The following is a 23,734-nucleotide window of genomic DNA, read 5'->3' as shown; positions in this document are numbered from 1 at the left end:
TGATTGGCTGCCCCGGGCACAGGCTAGTGTGCGGTGCGGTGCTGCGGGCAGAAGAGAATGGAGGTGCCGGTGCGGGATGGCTGGTTCCGGGAGACGTGCAACCTGTGGCCCGGCCAGGCCATGTCCCTGCAGGTGGAGGAGGTGCTGCACCACAGCAAGAGCCCCTTCCAGGAGATCCTGGTGTTCCGGAGGTGAGGGGCCCAGCCTGGGGGGGGGGGGGGTCACACTGCTCCCCCCCCCATGTATCTGTGTGCTATATCTACTGGGTAAAACAATAAGGGGGGGGGGGGTGTCACACTGCTCCCCCTATGTACTGGTGTGCTGTATTTACTGGGTGTAGAAGATGGGCAGGAGGTGGGGGGTGTCACACTGCTCCCCCCCCCCCATGTACCTGTGTGCTGTATTTACTGGGTGTACCTGGGCAGGAGGTGGGGGGGGGGGGCTACACTGCTTCTCCCCCCCCCCCTCTTCTGTACCTGTGTGCTTAATCTACTGGGTAAAAGAATAAGGGGGGGGGGGTCACACTGCTCCCCCACCCCCCATGTACAGGTGTGTTGTATCTACTGGGTGGAGGTGGGGGGCCAGCCTGGGGGGGGGGGGGGTCACACTGCTCCCCCCCCCCATGTACCTGTGTGCTGTATTTACTGGGTGTACCTGGGCAGGAGGTGGGGGGGGGGGGCTACACTGCTTCTCCCCCCCCCCCCTCTTCTGTACCTGTGTGCTTAATCTACTGGGTAAAAGAATAAGGGGGGGGGGTCACACTGCTCCCCCACCCCCCATGTACAGGTGTGTTGTATCTACTGGGTGGAGGTGGGGGGCCAGCCTGGGGGGGGGGGGGGGGTCACACTGTCCCCCCCCCCCCCCCCCCCCGTACCTGTGTGGTGAATCTACTGGCTAAAAGAATAGGGGGGGGGGTGTTGCACTGCTTCCTGCCCCCCCCCACCTCTGTACCTGTGTGCTAAAATGTATATTGCCAAAGGGGCGGTGGGGGGCGGCTGTGCTGTGTGGGGGTGCATTTATCTATCAAAGCTGCACGATTCTGGATAAAATAGGAATCCAAGATTTTTTTTTTTTTTTTTTTAGTTTCCAATAAAGATCTTTGATTCTCAGAGGTAACATATTTAGCATACCTGCGTTTTTGCCAGGTACCCGTCCCCGCTTCTGGTGGACTCGGCCGCGGCGAAGTACGTCACAGGTCCAGCCCTCCTCCTCTTCCTTCGTCCGCTGCACCATTCATAATGCTCAGCGCACTAGTAAGGTACTGGCCGTGAAGCCGCTAGGTTCTCCTACCTGCAATGGGGGCGGCAGCACCAGACAGACGATGAAAACGTCAGCTGGGGTGCCGACATCGCTGGATTCCAGGACAGGCAAGTGTCCTAATAATAAAGCAGGGTTCCACTCGTGTTTTTTGTGTTTATTAAAAGTCAGCAGCTACAAAAAGTGTACTGACCGTTAATAAACACACTCACCTGTCCCACAGTCCAGCAATGCGGCCGCCCGAAGCCTCGATTCCCCTCCCTTTCCTCTCGGTGGCGCTGGCATCTCTAGTGTGGGCACCCAGCTTTGACAGCTTGCGGCTTCACACCTGGGTGCGCACTGCGCATGCGCGTCGTGACTAGCTGCCAATCTTCTGGGACCTCTGACATGTCCCAGAAGATTGGAGGGAGGGGGAGAGGAGAACTTCCACCTAGGGGGCCAGAGCGGAAGTGGGTACCTGACAGATCTAGGTACCTACTACCCACCAAATGTGGCATGTCAGGGGTCGGGAGTATTTAAAGCGGAAGTTCCACTTTAATTTTATACTTCCCTCCATCTTCTCGCTCCGGGTCACCTGAAAAACAAATGGCTAATCGCATTTTTTTTTTTTTTACTTACCTCGTAGCGAAGAAAATATACTCACCTTACTTCCTCCTTCCTCGGCCGCGGCCCGTCGTCACTTCCTGGCTCTGCAATGATTCCTGGGAGCTGAATGTCATCGCTCCCAGGAATCATTGCGCCTGCACCGGCCCCGACGTCAGTTCCGGGGTGCGCGCGTCATCCCCTTCTAAACAGCTTCTGGGCATTTCCAGAAGCTGTGGAGGGATGACGCGCGCGCCCCGGAAGTGACGGCGGGGACGGCGCAGGGCATCGTGGGACCAAAGAAGGCGGAAGAGGACGCCGAAGATGGCAGCGCTGGACAAGACTTTTTCAAGGTAAGTATTTGTCCTAACAGGTAAGTGCAACCCGGGACAGATCAGAGGCTATCCATTGTGGAATGCACTAGCCCTGACTGTCCCGGGGGTATTTAAAAAAAAAAAAAATTCCAGGGTGGAACTCCGCTTTAAGTCAGCAGCTACAGTATGTGTTGCTGCTGACTTTTATTTTTTTATGGGGGCAGAACTCCACTTTAAGTGGTTAACCTGCCCTCATTTACAGACCGGTATTCAACCCTTTGATCTAAAAGAACCAAATGATACCATTTTCTTTCCTTATCTCTCAGCCCTGAGCGATGTTTTGATAAACTTTGCTGGCTGCTTTTTTTTTCTTTGACAGCTGTGAGCAGAGAACGGCTCTGCAGTCACATGAATCGTGGAAATGCCGGATTAAGATCGGGAGGGGGTTTAATCGAGTTTGTGATATAAATATTATTTTCGATTAATCATTCAGCTCTACTATCTATACAATCACACATTGGGCTGGACAGCACACACGCAGCATAAGGCTAAGGTCACATCTACTCATATTGAGAATGTGCACAGAAATGCACCACACTCGGATATGTGGAGGTGCAGATAATTCTTAATGGCACCCCTTCAAATCGGCATCCGCATATGCCAACCTGCAATGGTTCAGTGCGGCACAATCCTACAGAAGGGTCGATGACACCTTTTTCTCCACATTTCTCACCTGTAGGGCAAGCCATTTAAATTAATAGAACCCAGACGCATGCGTTAATGTGAACCCAGGCTAGGACCATCACCCGGTACAAAGAATATCTGATCTCCTCCACTGCGTCTAGAAAATTATAGTCTGTGCTGCAGCACCTTATTAATGTAATAAGCCTTGGTTCACACAAATGCGATCGGGGGAGGCACACAAGCTTCTCCGCATCGCACTCCCAAGCAATTGCACGGCGTCCATGCGTTTTGCTGCAGGTGTCAGTTATCCTAAAGTGGATCTCCACCCAAAAGGATCTCTGTTCACCCCCTCCCTCTTCTTCACTGCCACATTTGGTACTTTTTTGGGGGGAGCGGGTACCTGTTTTTTTGACAGGCCCCTACTCCAACTTCTAGGTAAGATAAACGATTTGAGAATTTCCTCCCCCCCGCCCCCGCTTTCTGGGAGTCGAACAGGTCCCAGAAGATGGCAGGACCATTAAGAAAGCACAGCACGACTTGCGCATGCATAGTAGGAAGCCGGATGTGAAGCCTGAAGGTGCAATTTTTCCCTTACTTACAATACCGGCACCCAAAGCGGATTGATGAATCGGCTCGGGGTGCCGACACTGCGGGATCCCTAGACAGGTAAGTGTCCTTTAATAAAAGTCAGCAGCTACAGTATTTGTAGCTGTTGAATTTTTTTTTTTTTTCCAGACCGGAACTCTTTTTTAACGACCCTCCAATACAGATCACAAAATGCAGTCTATTCCTAAGAATCAGATTGCAAAATAGTAGTAGCCATAGTATTCAGCTGTGATCCTCCTGACTTCTCTGTTTCAACCTTGAGCCCCCGTTCACATCGGGGCGATTTGACATGCCAAATCGCTGCCGTTTGCCGGCAACTACACCGTCCGAGTCAGTGCGACGCCGACTTTGTGGGGCCGTACCAATTCCCGAAAGTAGTTCCTGCACTACTTTTGCCGACTTTGGGGGGGATTTTAATAGATATCTGTGCATGAACTCGCACAGATGTCTCTCAAACCTCCCCCCCTCGAACTCGCTATGAAATGCCGGTGCGGTGGATCCTTGCAGCCGCTGTCACATTTAAAAACGGTGTGGCTGCACAGGGCTCCGCCCACTCAGCTGCATCATTCATTTACAGCAATCTGCAAATGAAGAAACTACATGTCCTGTCTGCCATTGGGGCTGATGGCTTGCTTTCTCAAAGCTCCCCCATAGTCTATTTGCTCTTCCTCCAGCTTTCTGACAGCCTGTACAGAGGTATGAGCAAAAAAATAGAGGAAATCTCTGCAGCAGCCTGACATGGCACCACAATCCACTGATCACGTGGGCAATTCTTTGCAGGCTCCTGAGGGGGGACAAATGCACTTTTTTTTTTTCTGCAAAAATATGGTCATTTGTGTGCATTTATTTATTTTTTATAAAAGGTCAATTTAGCTTTACCTCCCTATTACTGTCTTCTTAAACAGGGAAATTGGCCAATCATCATAAATCTGCATTGACTGGATTGTATAAAATATTTAACCACCTGCAATTCAGACCGGGGGATAGAATCTTTGTGTTGTGACATTTTCTGTTCACGTTTTCTGAACTAACCATTTAAAATCTTTTCTCAAACCACACCCATCCCGGTCCCCACTATAATTACCTCTGTGGGTGATGAGGGTTTAGTGCCCATGCAGTGGTTTGGGGATTTGGACTCTTTGCTCTCCCTGTGCATTACTCCTGGGAAGGACCAGAGCGATGCTCTGTGCCGGTGCTGGCCAATCAGAATTGCTTTGGTCCATCCCGGAATAGGGAAAAGATTGTGGATTTCAGATCTCTAGACCGATAAATGGGCGCTGACCGCTCCTCCTCCCTCGTGGTAAGTACATTTTTGAACTAACACTTTAAAGACAGAATGTTTTATCCTTTCCCTAGAGTCCTAATTGCCGGTGGCTGCAGATTTTACACTATCCAGTCATAACGAAGCTCAGTAAAATGGTAGTAAACCTAAACCCCTGCAGGTTTGTGCCATAATGTGCTAGTATGCACCTCATACTACTAGCACATTATGACACTTATCCAACAGAGGCCTCCGATACTGAGGCTTCAGAGTCATGTTTATGGTGCTCACAGATGCATCTCTTTGCGTGATGTGGGCACTTTCTATTGGATGTCCAGTGGGGGGGTCCTCTTAGGGTCCAGGCGGAGGGGTCTGGTAGCTTCAGATACTATCGCAATGTGGAAATAGTGGTTTCCCACCCCAGAGACAGTGACCACAAGGGACTTGAATGTGACACTTTGGTGAGTATAGCTGGCTTTAGCAGGTAAGGGGTAAAAAAGAAACCTGGCATGATGGGTTAGAGAGGGGTGGGATGGGGGGGAAAAGAGTTTTGGCCCAGAATGCAGTTTTAAAGGATTTAGCGAGATGCGGGAGTCTCCCTCATGTGGGCACGGTGCTTGCGGGTGTCAGGGAGCCGCAGCCTGCTTGTGGGAGACTCCCGCAGCTCGCAGGAGACTTGGGATGTCTGGCGACAAGAAACCTGCCTCAGTGTAACCCAGACGCCAGGCCGCTAATTCTAGTCGTCAATGCGACCTGGGGTTTGTCGAGCCCTGCCTTAACACATTCTATGCATTAATATAAAAAGCCTTCTGTATGTAGCAGCCCTCCTAAAACTTAGCCCCATCTCTGTCCAGTGATGTCCACGAGTCCCTCAACCGTCCTGGACTCTCCCTCCTGATTGGCTGAGACGCAGCAGTAGCGCCATTGGCATTGTCAGCCAATCACGAGAGAGAGTGGGTGGGGCCGAACCGCAGCACTGTGTCTGAATGGATACACGGAGTTGCCCAAGAGGGAACCGAGAAGAGGAGGATCCGGCCTGCCCTGTGCAAAACCAACTGCACAGAGAAGGGAAGTATAACATGGTTTAAAAAAAAAGATGTTCTAATCACTTTAAGGCTCGGTTCACATATATGCCAATTGGATGTGTTTTGAAAAGGCATTCGATTTGCACAGTGGCTTTCAATGGAGCCAGTTCATATATCTGCAGGACGGGCACACTGCGGTGTGAATTAATTAGGGATGCACCGAAATTTCGGCCACCGAAATTATCGGCCGAAAATGGGTTAACATTGCCGAAAATAAATATGGCCGCCGTGGGGAAGGAGGAGGGCGCAGCGCAGGGCAGATTTTAAAAGTCCCGCCTCCGGCCGGCCGTCCGCTTCTTAATGACGTCCCTACTACGATCTGTGCATTATGAATGGACATACCAGGCGGGGGGGCGGGGCGAGCGTCCGCTATGGATAGAACTATGTGAATTATCCCTGTCAGCTCAGCACGACTGTGACTGTGTGAATGAGAACAGAACTGAGCTGACACCGGGCGGGGGGAGCGGCCGCTATTAGCTGTAACTATGTGAGCGCTTCACTTCCCTGACAGGCATGTATCTCCGCTGTCAGGTAAGTGAAGCTCTCGCATAGTTACAGCTAATAGCGGCCGCTCCCCCCGCCCGGTGTCAGGTCAGTTCTGTTCTCATTCACACATAGACGTGCTGAGCTGACAGGGATAATTCACATAGTTCTATATATATATATAGCGGACGCTCGTCCCGCCCCCCCCCCCCCCCCCCCGCCTGGTATGTCCATTCATAATGCACAGATCGTAGTAGGGACGTCATTGAGAGGCGGGACTTTTGAATGAAGGACACCCGAGGAGGGGGACGCTGAGGCGATGGGGGGGGGGGGGGGGAGCTGGTATTTGTATTATGAAGCATGAGGGGGTTAATGTATTGTCACTGCAGGTCACTCATCTATTAGTGATCGACCAGTGGCAGGTAATTAACCCCTTTTGTGCTGCATTAGTGCAAACAGTATCAGTGTTAATTAACACTGGTTGCACTAATGCAGCACGAAGGGGTTAATTACCTGCGACTGGTCGATCACTAATAGATGAGTGACCTGCAGTGACAATACATTAACCCCTCATGCTGCATATTACTAATACCATTGGTAATTAAATTAACCTCTTGCCAACCCATCACAGTACATATACTGTGACAGGGTGGCAGTGACAGGTGTACGTCGCTGCCTGTTTTTGGTGTATGCCCCTGTTCTATCCATTTTAAAAAATTTTTGGGGAAAAAGTCATTTTCGGTTTCGGTTTTCAGCCAAGGGCATCCTGCATTTTCGGCCCAAAATTTTCATTTCGGTGCATCCCTAGAATTAATAAAGGGTTCCGTGCTTTTTTCAATCCGGTTCAGGTGTGATTTTTCGTTTTATCAAATTTGCACCTGAACCGCTGAATGGAAATTGCACCGGACTCTACACAGAAACCCGCCCCACATATATGTCAACCCAGCCTGATGGAAATGAAGACATGTTTGTGGTCCAGCCTAGGTGACAAGCATGGCTCCCTCTGTAGATGTAGTGCAATGAGTGAGTTTTCTAGGGCCAGAAGTATGATACTGACCGGATCACAAGGTGAAAATAATGGGGGGGGGGGGGGTGAAAGCAAACCCATCCACCACGTTTAAGGATTGGTAAGCTGCAATTTAATACATTTTTAGGTTTAGATCTGCATTCATTCTGATATTGACATTTTGGATGGCCACGGGTAGGATAGAGCTGTGGGTTCCCATCTGCCATGTTTATTGCACTGCCCTCTTTCTCTGCATTCAGTTTGTATTGGAAAACACAGAGGGAATGGAAGGGTTGGGACTGAGCTGTGACGTGGTCCGCTCTGGAATCTGGGGTGGACTGTTCATTTAAAGGATGTGATTTGTCTTTGCACCTGTCCCGCTCATAATGGGGGATCTGTTTTCATTCTGGGCTCTGTCCTAAGCTGTGATCCCGCACATTGATGGCGTGTGCACTGACTGTGTGTAATCTGACTCTCCGCAGTAAGACTTACGGGAACGTGCTGGTTTTGGACGGATTAATTCAATGCACGGAGAGAGACGAGTTTTCCTACCAAGAGATGATCGCAAACCTCCCTCTCTGCAGTCACCCGAATCCTCGCAAGGTACAGTACTCTTCTCCTGCTATAGGGTGGCCCCTTTCACTTCAAGGGGGGCAATACCAAAGAATCCTTCACCATTATACCAACCGTGCAGGTAACTGGCAAAGCGTAATAAAAAGCTGATAGGCCGGTTTTAGGATTTTCTGTGCCTCCCACGCCAATTTCTATTTCTGTGTGAAATGGGAACTGGTGCGGGTTCTGCACATAATGAAGGGACTGCAGCCATTTTTTAATGTAGAAAACTGCCACAGATCGGTGACATGGTGTGCAGGAGGTCAAATGTCTGCTAGGGATCTGGCAGGCCCCTCTCTGCCCATGTAGTGAAAACACCACACAGGCAGAGTCGGCATAAAGGCAGTCCGAGGCTTGGTCCGGTGAGCGATGTATTCTAATATTGAATACAAAGCCTGCTCGGATTGGCGGAGTCAGAGAGGCGTCCTGATGATGTTTCTCTCTCTGACTCAGCCAATCCGAGCTGGCTTTGTATTTAATAATTAATACATCGCTCACCATGATTGGCTCAGGCCAAAGCTACGGTAAATACCGATACAGTATTCCCGCACATCCAGCCAGCGCTTTCAGAGATTACACCCTGTGTACTTACCTTGGAGATTAATAGGGACATTTGTGTATTTACCTTGCTTGGAGATTAATAGGGACATTTGTGTATTTACCTTGCTTGGAGATTAATAGGGACATTTGTTTTGGGCCATGTAAAGTAGTCTTCACATTTTATACTCTGCGTATAAGATGACCCCCCCCCCCCCCCCCATTTTTAGGGCATGTTTTTTAAGGTTAAAAAGTAATCTTGTATGCCAGAAAATACGGTACACTAATAATTTAGTTTATTCAGCATGAAATGGAGCTTAGTTATGTAGGCTGAGGCTGTATATTCTGCAATATTTACATTATTGGTAAACTCATTCAATGAATCCAAGCTCTGCAAGCGGAGATAACACGCACTGCATTCACATAATTTCACAGTAATCATTAGATAAAACAAAGTTCATGTATATTCTGGGTTTATCCCATTGTTTTGCAAATCTATGTACACTACAAACTGTATGATTGAATTGGTTCTGATATCGCTGTTTTACTAACCTGACAGCTTATTATTCTAAATAGGAAACCTTCATTTTGTTTGCAAAGATTAGAGATTCCAAATACCATCAAGAAAGAGTCCTTACATTTTAAGAGCACCTGTCATTTCAGATCCATCATGGCAGCACCTTTTAGCGGGCATCCACTCACCTACTTCCGCAATGCCCCTCACCTTGTTGTCACTGCCGCATCGCCAGCCGTCCCATTAAAGTGAATGGCACTGTCAGTGAGTCAATAGCGGGTCAGAGGAGGAGCTGCTTCGGGACAGATGCTCTTTTAAAATTCTAATTTAAATCAAGTCTTTTTACTAGCGATTTAAATCAACTTTATTTAAATCAAATCCACCCGGCTTCTGCATTAAAGTTATTCACCTGCCTGTCTGCCCTTGAAGAGTAAACTACACACACCCAGCTCATTGTACAAATTTAGCAATGCGTAGCTGGACAAAAATCATGCACAGCGCGGGACTGACGACATGTCAGGCTGGCAAATGAAAGCGGCCGTCAATTGGTACCTGGGAGCTCGGAGACGCCGCGCTGTGTCAGTGGGGCGCTCGGAGACGCCGCGCTGTGTCAGTGGGGCGCTCGGAGACGCCGCGCTGTGTCAGTGGGGCGCTCGGAGACGCCGCGCTGTGTCAGTGGGGCGCTCGGAGACGCCGCGCTGTGTCAGTGGGGCGCTCGGAGACGCCGCGCTGTGTCAGTGGGGCGCTCGGAGACGCCGCGCTGTGTCAGTGGGGCGCTCGGAGACGCCGCGCTGTGTCAGTGGGGCGCTCGGAGACGCCGCGCTGTGTCAGTGGGGCGCTCGGAGACGCCGCGCTGTGTCAGTGGGGCGCTCGGAAACGCCGCGTTGTGTCAGTGGGGCGCTCGGAGACGCCGCGTTGTGTCAGTGGGGCGTTTGGAGACCCCGCGTTGCTGGACTAAAGGTGAGTATAGTTCTGCTTTAAGGTAAAAAAAACACCCTGTACATTTTTAGGCCCTCCCCTTCACCAACATGTTTTTCTTTATTTTCACAGCTGATAGAGGTTTAAAATGGGGGCTCAACCACCTGCTTTTACCGCCGTGCTCCCTGCCCCCAGCTGTCCTCTTGAACGAGTCCTTAAAATGTTTGCCATAGAGATCTTTGTACAGATGCCTCCGGTTGTCTGCTGTAGAATGTATGCAATGGTTACCCCATTATATGTGCAATGGTTACCCCATTATATGTGCAACTGCCGTTTCCCAATTTCTACAAGCAATAGACTTACATTTGATGGCTACAGCAGATATTCTATGACCAGTTTTATATTAATCCTGCCTAGGTGGTGGGGGAGGAGATTTAATTGAACTTTTCTCATCACTCCTTGGCTTGATTGTCTCTTCTTTGACAGGTCCTCATCATCGGAGGAGGGGACGGCGGAGTTCTGCGTGAGGTGGTGAAACATCCGTGCGTGGAAACGGTTGTACAGTGTGAGATTGACGAGGTAACATGGAATGTATAGCATGGACAGCTGTGTTTTCAGAATTCTTAACCCCCTCCTCCTGATGGCCCTTTAATTGGGCTTTAATGCTGGGAGGCTGAGCAGCTTCCAGATCACTCTGATTGGTTCCCACAGCAGTCAAATCTTTGGGAGCCTGTTAACATCTGAGCCATTAACCACTTGAGCCCCGGAAGATTTTACCCCCTTCCTGGCCAGGCCCTATTTTGCGATTCAGCACTGCGTGAATTAAACGGACAATTGCGCGGTCCTGCGACGCTGTACCTAGACGATTTTGACGTCCTTTTTATCCCACAAACAGAGCTTTTTTTTTGGTGGTATTTGATCACCTGTGCGAGTTTTACTTTTTGCGCTATAAACAAAAAAAGAGCGTAAATTTTGAAAAAATTTACTATTTTTCATTTTTTTTTTTATATGAAATTCCCCCCAAAAAAAAATGTAAAATTTTTTTAACATTTTAGGCCAATTTGTTTTCTGCTACATATGTTTGGTAAAAAATCGCAATAAGTGTATTTTGATTGGTTTGCGCAAACGTTATTGCGTTTACTAAGGGGAAAGATTTGTCTTTTTTTTTTCTTTTTGCGGGACTGCGACATTGCGGCGGACAGATCGGACCCTTGACTGACATTTTTGACACTTTTGGGGGTACCAGTGACATTACTGCAGTAATCTGTGCTATACATATGCACTGTTACTGTAAAAATTACACTGGCAGGGAAGGGGTTAACTTTATTAGACATCCAGGGGTTAAGTGTGTCCCTAGGGGCGTATTTCTAACTGTAAAGGGGCGTGGCTAGTGGTGTAACAGAGACATACGATCCTACATAGCAGGACCGTATGATCTCTGTTCTTACACAGGGGAGAATGACAGGCGGCTTTGTTTACATCAGCCGTCTGACATCGGGTCCGCCGGTCACATGCGCGGGATGTGCGGGGCGGGAGCGCTCGCCCCCTAGAGCCTCACAGGCTAGCGACGTAGTCCTACGTCGCTTTGCCTGTGAGGGGCTGACTGCCGCAGTAAATATATTGTGGGCGGTCGGCAACTGGTTAAAGGGGTTGAAAACTGCTGGATGGCTTTTTTTTTTTTTTTTTTTTTTTTTTTTTTACTTTACAAGGTAATGTTATAATGGCTTCCAACTAGGTATCTGATCTGGCACAAAGTGGCCGCCCCGCTGCAGTAAATGCACGGTGGGTGGGCGGGCGTTCCGCAAGCAAGTTATAGAAAACTTGTAATTGGGGTAACAGCTCTATTTTTCCTTTCTCTTGCAGGAAGTCATTAATGTCTCCAAGAAGTTCCTCCCAGGGATGGCAGTGGGGTACTCCAGTCCTAAGCTCAGGCTACATGTGGGTGATGGCTTCCAGTTCATGAAACAGAACCAAGATGCTTTTGATATCATCATCACAGACTCCTCGGATCCTGTAGGTAAGGTGCTGAAAATCCAACTGAAATCTCGTTTTAAATCAGATATATACATGCAGGTGCATCAAAACAAAAGATGTGCAATGTCTTACTACACTAAGTAGAAAAGCCTGTCCACTGCCAGAACACTGCAGAGAAGCTCTTTATAAGAACAGTGCTGTATTCATCGATCTGACATCCCCTGCTGAGTTTGTGCTAGGGCTCTCCAATGAGCAAAGAGCATGAGCTTTGCTAACTATAGATGTCTGGTTTAACAAAGGGGTGTCTGACCTGCTTCCATTCAGAGAGCAGCCTGCTGGCAGGGGACAGACTTGGCTTTCTAAGGCTAGGTACATGCTAGCACTGTATTTTACTATGCAGACTAGTGGCTGTCATCTTCCTCGGGGAGTAGTGTCTGTGGTCTTCCTCGGGGAGTAGTGTCTGTGGTCTTCCTCGGGGAGTAGTGCCTGTGGTCTCTTCCTCGGGGAGTAGTGTCTGTGGTCTTCCTCGGGGAGTAGTGTCTGTGGTCTCTTCCTCGGGGAGTAGTGCCTGTGGTCTCTTCCTCGGGGAGTAGTGTCTGTGGTCTTCCTCGGGGAGTAGTGTCTGTGGTCTCTTCCTCGGGGAGTAGTGTCTGTGGTCTCTTCCTCGGGGAGTAGTGTCTGTGGTCTCTTCCTCGGGGAGTAGTGTCTGTGGTCTCTTCCTCGGGGAGTAGTGTCTGTGGTCTTCCCCGGGGAGTAGTGTCTGTGGTCTTCCCCGGGGAGTAGTGTCTGTGGTCTTCCCCGGGGAGTAGTGTCTGTGGTCTTCCCCGGGGAGTAGTGTCTGTGGTCTTCCCCGGGGAGTAGTGTCTGTGGTCTTCCCCGGGGAGTAGTGTCTGTGGTCTTCCCCGGGGAGTAGTGTCTGTGGTCTTCCCCGGGGAGTAGTGTCTGTGGCCTTCCTCGGGGAGTAGTGTCTGTGGCCTTCCTCGGGGAGTAGTGTCTGTGGCCTTCCCCGGGGAGTAGTGTCTGTGGCCTTCCCCGGGGAGTAGTGTCTGTGGCCTTCCTCGGGGAGTAGTGTCTGTGGTCTCTTCCTCGGGGAGTAGTGTCTGTGGTCTCTTCCTCGGGGAGTAGTGTCTGTGGTCTCTTCCTCGGGGAGTAGTGTCTGTGGCCTTCCCCGGGGAGTAGTGTCTGTGGCCTTCCCCGGGGAGTAGTGTCTGTGGCCTTCCTCGGGGAGTAGTGTCTGTGGTCTCTTCCTCGGGGAGTAGTGTCTGTCATCTTCCTCGGGGAGTAGTGTGATTGCTTTTTGCTCCTCCTCTTCTTCAGTGACATGCATTTATCCATTGCAAAAAAATGCATGTCACCACTCAAAAAAATGAATGCTAAGCCTTGGCGCACTTTCTTTGGATTTGATGTGCCCCATTGGCACAACAGGCTTCTCACCAATACCTGCAGAAGTTAATGCTCCTGTTCAGTATACAAATGGTCAAAGGTTCAGAGCTTTCCATGGCCTTTATGAAAGGGATTAACGGTTGAGCTTTACTGAAAAGAATAATAAATAGAAATATATATTTTCAAACATTTTGGAAGTACCCCCCCCCCCCCCCCAAGTAGGTGCAGGTCAGTGTGGAAGTTAATTTTACCTTCTTTTACTGGCATTTTTGAAAATTTAAGAATATGGTGCTTTTATGCAGAAGGAACACAAGGGGATGCCAGTTAAGTGCAGCATCAATGGGTTTATTATGATTAAAAAGCCAAATGCAAACTCATAGAAATATAAAATCAAAGAGCTTATCTGCAGCCATGCCACATGGCAAGCTGTTCATCGGAAAAGCCGCTTGTGACAGCAAAAAACCAAGTCCAATGTTCCAGGAAGTGAGGAGAGCCACTGTGGAACACAGGGCAGGATGTGAGGTCACACCTGACTCTCCTCCTGACTCTCCACAGTGGCTCACCAAGTCTAATTTTCCAAGAAGTGAGGAGAGCCACTGTGGAACACAGGGCAGGATGTGATGTCACACCTGGCTCACCAAGTCCAATGTTCCAGGAAGTGAGGAGAGTCAGGTGTGACAACACATCCTGCCCTGTGTTCCAGTGGCTCTCCTCACTTCCTGGGACATTAGACTTGGTTTCCTCACTGACAACATGCTGTTTGCTGTCACAAGTGGCTCTTCCGATAGACCGCTTCCATCCAATGTGGCAAAGGCTTTTTAATCGTAATAAACCCACTAATTCTGCACTGGCGCCCCTTTTTGTGCTTTCATAGATTGGTTTCTGTCTCAGGTGGCGCTGCCTATTGAAGTACATCACCCTTCCTATGGGATTTTTATGAATACTTTATGAACTACCTATACTACACAAGCATATCTTTAATCTAGGGCGGTAGAGGCTAACTTATGTGAATTAGCAAATGTTTGCGCCACAATTTTAAATTATTTTATACAGGAAATTGTTCTGCAATCCTGCATTATTTATTTGAGATTTGGCACATGAGCAGACGCACACGGTGAGGCTCTGCCAGATCTATAGGACCTGGAAGGGATGCCCACAGCACATGTGTGTATGCTTCAGACCCCCCTCCCTTCCCGCATGTGCTGGATCCCAACTGAAGTTGGCTGCGCAGAGAACTGTCAGAGACCGCGCGGTGTGTGCGCGCATGCTTTCACATATGGCTCCTGAGAAGGCTACCTCATACCTCACAGGGGGCGGTTTGCGAGATGTTGTGCCTGCACACACGTGCTGCAGGGTCTCTACCAGAGAAGTGCATGCGGAGGGACGTCATTCTGGCCTAGGCCGTGTAAAGTTCCCATTTCATAAAGCAATCTGGAAACTGGTTCTCTTTAAATACACTTGTAAATGGTATTTGCATCCTATTTATTCTAACGGGATTTACTTGAATGTAAACAGATTTGGGAAGGACTTTTTCTTGTACCCCTTTATTTCTGGCACTGACTGTTTCCTTCCATCCATAGTGTCCTGTTTTCTTTATTGGCAGGACCTGCCGAGAGTCTCTTTAAAGAGTCCTATTACCAACTGATGAAGACGGCGCTGAGAGATGGCGGGATCCTCTGCTGTCAAGGTAACAGTCGCTACAATTTAGGGGGAATTTTATTTTGCGGTCATTTTCATTGTAGCTGTAAAGAGCTGTAAAATTTCCATAATGGGGGGGGGATCCTTAACCTTTTTGTTGCCATAGATGTATGTCATGCGGGGGCAACATTGCACTCTTTAAGACTCCTTTTCACATTTTTGTGACTTGGGGTCCGACTTGTGAGCCAGTAAGTTGCAGGACGTGAAATTCAATGTATTTCTATGCGAGTCATTCCTACTGACCCTACAGAAATCACTGCAACTTCAGAAAAGGTTCCTGCACTACTTTGCTCCAACTTTGATCTGACTGCATTCTCTGGGCCAAAGTCAAATCAAAAGTTGCATTGTAAAGTTGCACGGCTTTGTCTCACTCGCACCCTCAGCAATAGCAGCCAGGACTGTTTGTTTTCTGGCGTAAGCAATCCAGAAGCTTTACAGCCCCTCAATCACTTACACCATTCCTCCACCCCCCTCCTCCTGAAGGTACCACCCCCCCCCCTCCTCCACTTTCCCCTTCAATCTATTCCGGTATCCACTGTCCCACTTGTGGTCCTGGGACTGGCATGGTGGATGTCGGTGAGTAAAGCGGATGATAATCCCTGAACCTCCATTCATTCCTTTCTTCCAGTGAACGAACACAAATAACCTGGAATACATCCCTTCCGTTTTCATCCATGTCCTTCCATGGTTGCTGTGGCCTGAGATCAAGCATTATCTCTGCTGGATCAGCTTCCTTAGGTTTTATAGGTGATGTTGGGGGGCTAATAGTGCTGATGCCTTCTTAACCACTTCAATACAGGACACTCGCCCACTTCCTGCCCAGGCCAATTTTCAGCTCTCAGCGCTGTTGCATTGTGAATGGCAATTGTGTGGCCATGCAACGCTGTACCCATAAACTACAAAATAAATATATATATATATATATATATATATATATATATATATATATATATATATATATATATATATTATACATTTTTTTTTTTTCTTTTTTTTTTTTAAATGTTTTTAAGGCCCCTTTCACATGTGTGCGACTTGAAGTAATGCCTGTGTAATCTTGAGGTCTGTGAACCTCAAATGACATCTGTCGGACCAATGTAGTGCAGGGACTACTTTAAAGTCACTGCATCTTGAAGTCTCACAGAAATGCACGGTACTCATTGGAAATTATGGGGTGCGACTTTGCAGTCCCAAGTCGTAGGACAAGTCGCACAAGTGTGAAAGGGGCATAAATTGAAAATATGGGTTTGATAAAGCTGCTATTGTGACATAATTTGCCACTTCGATCATTTTATCCTCCTAGGGCTCTGTTTTTAGAAAATGTTTAGGGTTTTTAACTAATCTGCAGGCCTAAAGTGTGCATTTAAATGTGCTGAAATAGTGTTAATCTTTTTATTGTACATCTGTACACAGATGTTCTGAAGTCACTCAGAAATGGCACACTGATATACTGTTTATGTAACATAGGATAATGGTAACCTTTTTTAGCTTCTGTTGCTGGGATTTCTTAAATTAAAGAGGTTGTAAACCCCCAAACATTTTTTATTTTTTTTCTTTTTGCAACCTGCAAGAGAAACACATAATGAGCTAGTATGCATCGCATACTAGCTCATTATGAAATACTTACCTTAGAACGAGCCCCCGCCGTGCCTTCCTCTTACCTGTATGACGGGCGACATGTCCAGTCGCCCGTCTTCCGGGATCGCGGCATCCGGCCATCTAAATTGGCCGGAGCCGCGGTGACGTCACTCCCGCGCACGCCGACGGTCATGGCACGGAGCAGCCGTTCCTTCAAAGCGTATGCGCCAGTAATGTCACTGGCTGCATGTAAGGTAAATATCTCCTAAATGGTGTGTGTTTAGGAGATATTTACACTACCTATAGGTAAGCCTCATCATAGGATCACCTATAGGTACAACTACAGAGGAGGGTTTACTTCCTCTTTTTAAGACACAAGGGAAGTTGGTGTGTTTAAACGGCTGCCCACTGGGACATCACAGGACAAATGTAAGCCCAGTAGGGGGCAGTCTTCACTCCCTCCACTCATCCTGGTTTCTCCTTTCCTAGGTGAATGTCAGTGGCTGCACCTGGAACTCATTAAGGACATGCACAAGTTCTGCAAATCTCTGTTCCCTGTGGTAGAATATGCTTACTGCACCATCCCAACCTACCCCAGCGGACAGATCGGCTTCATGCTGTGCAGCAAAAACCCTGTGAGTATCCCTTTCCTGTCCACCAGATCAGTCCTGCACTAAGATTTCCAGTGAACAAATATTTATTCCTACCGACCTCTCTCTGCCTTTATAAGTTTCCTTTTTTAAAATAAGTTCTTTTAGTAATGGAGGTACTGAGCTGGCAGGCCATGTTCCCTCACCCCATGCATGTTATACAGGGCTTTCTTCTTTTTGAAATGGAACATTCATTTAATGTGTATGTAAACTTAATCACTAGAAATCTCTTAAAGTGAGTTGTAAACTCAATTTATTATTTTTTTTTATTTTTTTTCTTAATACCAAACCAGTTTACACTTGCCTGCTCTGAGAAATTAAATTGTACAGAGTGGCCCCAGACCTCCTCTTCTCCGATCTCCCGCTGGCTCATTATTATTATTATTCATTTTTTTTTTTTTTTTTGGTTTACCCCCCCCCATAGCAAGTTGCTTGCTATGGAGACAATGGTCCACTGTTACCATCGAGGGAGCCGATGCAGCTAACTAGACAGGAAGTGGCTGCAGAAGATCAACAGCAATGAATTTTAATGAAGGATGAAAAAATGAGAAATCTAAATTGTAACCACCTCCTTCCCAAGCCTATTCTGACACTTTTCTCCTACATGTAAAAAATCAACCTTTTTTTGCTAGAAAATTACGTGGACCCCCCCAAACATCAAAATGGTGTGTTCGTTGCAATTTTTTTATGTTACACAGTAATTGCGCAGCGTGTTTTTTTCAAACGCAGTTTTTTTTTTCTTTTTTGGGGGGGAAAAAAAACAAAATGGTACGGTAGAGTTAGGCCAACTTTTTTTGTATAATGTGAAAGATGTTACACCGAGTAGATACCCAACATGTCACGCTTTAACATTGCATCCACCTGTGGAATGGTGGCAAACTACGGTGCCTAAAATTCGCCATAGGTGACTCTTTAAACGCCTTTACAGGTTACCAGTTTAGAGTGGCACAGGAGATTTGGTGCTAGAATGTTATTATTCTCGCTCTGACGCTTACAACAATACCTCAGATGCGTGACGCGATCACGGTTTACATAACAGTATGCATTAGTATGCAGTAACGTATGCATTAGTATTTGCGCATAAGCACGGTGGGACGGGGGCGCTTTAAATTTTTTTTAATTTATTTTATTTTTTGTACAAACTTTATTGCTACCACAAGGGATGAGCAACATCCCTTGTGATAGCATGGGCCATGACAGATCCTCTTTATGGAGAGATTCGGGGTCTATTAGACCCCAAATCTCTCCTCTGGCTGCTGGTGCCCAGGTAAACTCATCGCTCCCGGTTTCCAGGGTTACAGAGAGAGGGGAACGACATCAGTTATTCTCTCTCTGTCCCAGGCAGCCATCACCGCCGGCTGCGTCGCTCCTGACCTTCGCGATGGCACTGGAGAGGCAGGAGGGGGGTGGGACCCCTTTCCGACACCCGAAGAAGTGATCAAGTGGCTAGTTAGCCACTCGGATCACTTCTGCCGGAAAAGGGATCACTGGCTGCAAACAATGGTACCGGGATGATGCCTGTAGGTGCAGGCATCATCCCGGTATGGTAGGAAGTGGTTAAAGAAAAGGGGGTGTGCAATTGTTTTAAAGGAGTTGTAAAGTTAGGAAGGATTTTTATTTTTTTTTCTTAATGCCGCCCCAGCACCCCTAATACTTACCTGTGCCCCCTCTCTATCCAGCGATGTCTACAAGTCCCTACACCATCCGGGACTCTCCCTCCTGAATGGCTGAGAAACCACAGCGGCACCCATGGCTCCCGCTGCGTTCAGTCAGCTAGTCAAGCAGGAGAGAGAGGGGGCAGGGCTGAACCACAGCTCTGTGTCTGAATGGGCGCACGGAGCTGCAACTCGGCTTGGGTGCCCCAATAGCAAGCTGCTTGCTGTGGGGGCACTTGATAGGCGGGAGGGGCCAGGAGCAGCAAAGAGGGACCCGAGGAGGATCCGGGCTGCTCTGTGCAAAACCAACTGCACAGAGGAGATAAGTATAACAGGTTTGTTTTTAAAAAAAAATAAATAAAAAAAATACAAGACTTTACAATCACTAAGGTGCACAGATGAAACTATACAAGGAATGAATGTCCGGTCTCTTGTTGCAGAATACAAGTTTCCGGGAGCCGGTACGGCAATTATCTCAGGAGCAAGTTGATGAAATGAACCTGCGATACTATAACTCCAGTATTCATCGAGCAGCCTTCGTTCTCCCAGAGTTTACACGAAAAGTAAGACGTTCCATTCTCAGTTTTTGTATCTTCTTGTTGTGTGTGTTGGGAAGTGTGCAGATTGGGATGTAATTGCATTTGTAGCTTGCAGAGCTGAGAGGTAATGCTGGATAGGAGATGTTTATGGCTATCCTCAGTCTCTTGTGTCATCCTCATCCTTGTAGCAGTCAGAAAAGGCCTCTTAATAGCATGTTCAGCACTGACTAACTAGGCATACTTACCCCAGGGTGACAGCCCCCAGAGCCTGCGAGTACCTATAGTTCAGGGTCTCTTGAAGAGACAGTCAGCTCTATGCATTGGTCCTCATAGTGACTGTCTGTGAAGGGGGGTCACCTGACACACTGATATCATGTCTATGCTCCTCCAGTGCAGCCTGCACCAAACCCCTGGTGTCGCAAGCTGAAAGGCGGTGTGATGTTACTAATATCATCGTGGGACAGTTTGTAATGTGCTGTGTACTCTGCAGGATAGGGAGGATCTGATGGAAACTGACTGACGCTCCATATAGGTGAAGCCCCGCGAAGCCATGCTGTTTTTGAATTGTGACAGCGGGTAAGGGGAGAAGATCTCTTGGCCACTGTCACACTGAGAGGGGGATTGGGAGGTAGAGGCAGCAGGAACTGGAATAAATATGTTCCACCCTAAATATGATGAACTTATCCTTTTTGAAGCTGAACCTCCAGGTTTGATCAATTGTGCAAACTTACATTGGGCCAGCTTGGCTTGATGCTGATTTGCATATTGGATTCCCTTCTGCACACTGACCACAAGGGATTGCTTGCTTTGCACTGTCACTGTGTGTTTTGTGTGTGTGTGTGTGTGTGTGTGTGTATGTATGTATGTATATGTGTGTGTGTGTGTATGTATGTATGTATGTATGTATGTATATATATATATATGTATGTATATATATATATATATATATATATATACATACATACATACATACATACATACATACATACATACATACATACATACATACATACATACAGTGGGTACGGAAAGTATTCAGACCCCCTTAAATTTTTCATTCTTTGTTATATTGCAGCCATTTGCTAAAATCATTTAGGTTCATTCTTCTTCCTCATGAATGTACACATAGCACCCCATACTGACAGAAAAACACAGAATTGTTGACATTGTTGCAGATTTATTAAAAAAGAAAAACTGAAATATCACATGGTCCTAAGTATTCAGACCCTTTGCTCAGTATTTAGTAGAAGCCCCCTTTTGATCTAATACAGCCAGGAGTCTTTTTGGGAAAGATGCAACAAGTCTTTCACACCTGGATTTGGGGATCCTCTGCCATTCCTCCTTGCAGATCCTCTCCAGTTCTATCAGGTTGGATGGTAAAGGTTGGTGGACAGCCATTTTTAGGTCTCTCCAGAGATGCTCAATTGGGTTTAAGTCAGGGCTCTGGCTGGGCCATTCAAGAACAGTCACTGAGTTGTTGTGAAGCCACTCCTTCGTTATTTTAGCTGTGTGCTTAGGGTCATTGTCTTGTTGGAAGGTAAACCTTCGGCCCAGTCTGAGGTCCAGAGCACTCTGGAGAAGTTTTTGTCCAGGATATCCCTGTACTTGGCCGCATTCATCTTTCCCTCGATTGCAACCAGTCGTCCTGTCCCTGCAGCTGAAAAACACCCCCACAGCATGATGCTGCCACCACCATGCTTCACTGTTGGGACTGTATTGGACAGGTGATGAGCAGTGCCTGGTTTTCTCCACACATACCGCTTAGAATTAAGGCCAAAAAGTTCTATTTTGGTCTCATCAGACCAGAGAATCTTATTTCTCACCATCTTGGAGTCCTTCAGGTGTTTTTTAGCAAACTCCATGCGGGCTTTCATGTGTCTTACACTGAGGAGAGGCTTCCGTCGGGCCACTCTGCCATAAAGCCCCGACTGGTGGAGGGCTGCAGTGATGGTTGACTTTCTACAACTTTCTCCCATCTCCTGACTGCATCTCTGGAGCTCAGCCACAGTGATCTTTGGGTTCTTCTTTACCTCTCTCACCAAGGCTCTTCTCCCCCGATAGCTCAGTTTGGCCGGACGGCCAGCTCTAGGAAGGGTTCTGGTCATCCCAAACGTCTTCCATTTGAGGATTATGGAGGCCACTGTGCTCTTAGGAACCTTAAGTGCAGCAGAAATCTTTTTGTAACCTTGGCCAGATCTGTGCCTTGCCACAATTCTGTCTCTGAGCTCTTCAGGCAGTTCCTTTGACCTCATGATTCTCATTTGCTCTGACATGCATTGTGATCTGGAAGGTCTTATATAGACAGGTGTGTGGCTTTCCTAATCAAGTCCAAACAGTATAATCAAACACAGCTGGACTCAAATGAAGGTGTAGAACCATCTCAAGGATGATCAGAAGAAATGGAAAGCACCGGAGTTAAATATACGAGTGTCACAGCAAAGGGTCTGAATACTTAGGAACATGTGATATTTCAGTTTTTCTTTTTTAATAAATCTGCAACAATGTCAACAAATCTGTGTTTTTCTGTCAGTATGGGGTGCTATGTGTACATTCATGAGGAAGAAGAATGAACCTAAATGATTTTAGCAAATGGCTGCAATATAACAAAGAGTGAAAAATTTAAGGGGGTCTACAGTAACCCACTGTATATGAAAAAAACTTCTTCCCTGATAGGAGGTGGTGGGGGGGGGGGGGGAACTGAGCTAAGGTGCCGTGTGAGTGACCCCCTATTGAGTGCAGATAGGGAAGCCCCTAGGATTACAGCTATGACTGTATGTAGGGCTGACTACTATAGTGATTTACAGCAGCCCCTCATATATGCATACTTACAGTGAACCAAGCTGGCCCAATATAAGTATGCAACAAAAAAAGACAAAAAAAATTCCTTGATTTCAGCTTTAACTTTTCACTTTTTAAATCTGGCCTCCATGTTTTAGGGAAGTTTTTTAAATAGTTTGTTTGGACTAAGCTGGTCCAAACGAACTGTTACCCTCAATACTAGGTGTGCCTGCTGTGTGAGCTGTATGTTGCCTCAACTACATGCAGTATAGTGCTTTGTTGCGGCAGCACCGCTTCAGGAATAAAATAGTCGGGCTGAGTGCTGCTCGGCCATTCGCGGGGGGCTTTGTGTTTGAATAAATACAAAGCATACAGAGGCAGATGGATGATGTCACAATCTCAGACTCGGCCATTCGGAGGAAGCTTTGTATTTATTCATAGAATACAAAGCCCCCTGTGAATGGCTGCCCGTACACAGTGTTGTAAATGAGACAATATACAGTTTATACAATGGCACATCTAGTAGTGAAGGTAAGTTCAGTCGGACCAGCCTTGTCCAAGCAAACTATTTAAACTTCACTAAAACATGGCGATCAGCTTTAAACTGGCTTTACCTTAGTATTCACTTGTATTATTTGTTAGAAATTTGAAGAGAGATGAAACATTTTTGGCCGTTTTCCCTCCAGAGAGGGATCTGTCATCGCTTATCTAGCCGCGTGTTTTCTTGGCGAGACCTCCCTGTCACAGAAAATCGGCGGACTGGAAGACGTGTCTGTATGGCTGCTGATAACCGTTGTCCTCTTCTCTGTCAGGCACTCAGCGATGTGTGACGTTCCCAGCAAGGCTGGCGCTTGTCTCTTCAGAGGCTCCGGACCTTTTAATGGGAGAGAAGGCCAGGCGTCCCGCGAGGATGGGGGAGAGAGCTGGACCTTCCCTCTCCAGGATGATCGTTCTGTACCAGTGCTGGCAACTGTGACCGGTGAACACGTCTCTTCTCAGGCCTACAATCTATGGGTACATGACATTACAGTACATTCAATGCACGCAACTTATATTCTTCTGGTAACCCTTTCTGCCGCAGGAAACTGACAAGTTAACTGCTTTCAGAACTGTTAAAGCCGTGTTTTCCCCAACATGTCTATGAGGCCCGTTTTAACATTTCGCAGATGGGTGGAGTTATTAGTCTTGGCCCCTGGATATTCACAATACATGAATGGTTGGTGGGTCTTGGATGGGTTCTGGAAACAGATCAGTCTACATAACACCTGCTGGTCTTTTATAGTGTTTGGGAACTCTTTGCATGCTGCTAATCTCCCTAGCCAATTGTTGAGTACCCATGTAGGGCGTGACTCTTGCCAGTAGAGGGCGGTATGGCTGAGAGCTTCATTCTTGCTGCTAGAGTCCCCAAAGATTATAGGAAGTTGGCACATACCTCAAAACCCCCCTTTCTTAACAGAACTTCAGGTGGAGTGACCCCGTACACAGAAGCCATCGGTTTTTCTTGTTCAAAGCACCAGTCATTGCCAGCATAATCGGTATCCTGTATACGTTACATATATCTATATATTTAATACCAAGTCACTGACCCACAAGCTGCTAATCCCCCACCATTTTGCTGCT

At 47.4% G+C, this 23,734-nt stretch overlaps 1 protein-coding gene across 1 annotated transcript; it reads left to right on the top strand.

Annotated features, from left to right (window-relative positions):
* On the top strand, positions 1-23,239 carry SRM (spermidine synthase). The gene is made up of 8 exons (XM_082273184.1): positions 1-191; positions 7,761-7,881; positions 10,346-10,438; positions 11,723-11,876; positions 14,820-14,903; positions 16,982-17,127; positions 19,238-19,360; positions 22,927-23,239. The coding sequence occupies exons 1-8, from the start codon at positions 58-60 to the stop codon at positions 22,942-22,944; spliced, it is 873 nt and encodes a 290-aa protein (XP_082129310.1). The 5' UTR covers positions 1-57; the 3' UTR covers positions 22,945-23,239.
* The last annotated feature ends 495 nt before the right edge of the window (positions 23,240-23,734 follow it).

This window comes from Pelophylax lessonae (assembly GCF_965119305.1).
Source record: "Pelophylax lessonae genome assembly, chromosome: 12".
Taxonomy (NCBI): Eukaryota; Metazoa; Chordata; class Amphibia; order Anura; family Ranidae; genus Pelophylax; species Pelophylax lessonae.
The sequence above is the reverse complement of the archived record's forward strand: the minus strand, read 5'-3'. Positions and strand labels throughout refer to the sequence as shown.

Excerpts from the sequence above, each read along its gene's own strand:
- SRM (XM_082273184.1), top strand. The coding sequence starts at position 58 with ATGGAGGTGCCGGTGCGGGATGGCTGGTTCCGGGAGACGTGCAACCTG. Across the intron at positions 192-7,760 it reads GAGATCCTGGTGTTCCGGAG|TAAGACTTACGGGAACGTGC; the intron begins GTGAGGGGCCCA and ends GACTCTCCGCAG. Across the intron at positions 10,439-11,722 it reads TACAGTGTGAGATTGACGAG|GAAGTCATTAATGTCTCCAA; the intron begins GTAACATGGAAT and ends TTTCTCTTGCAG.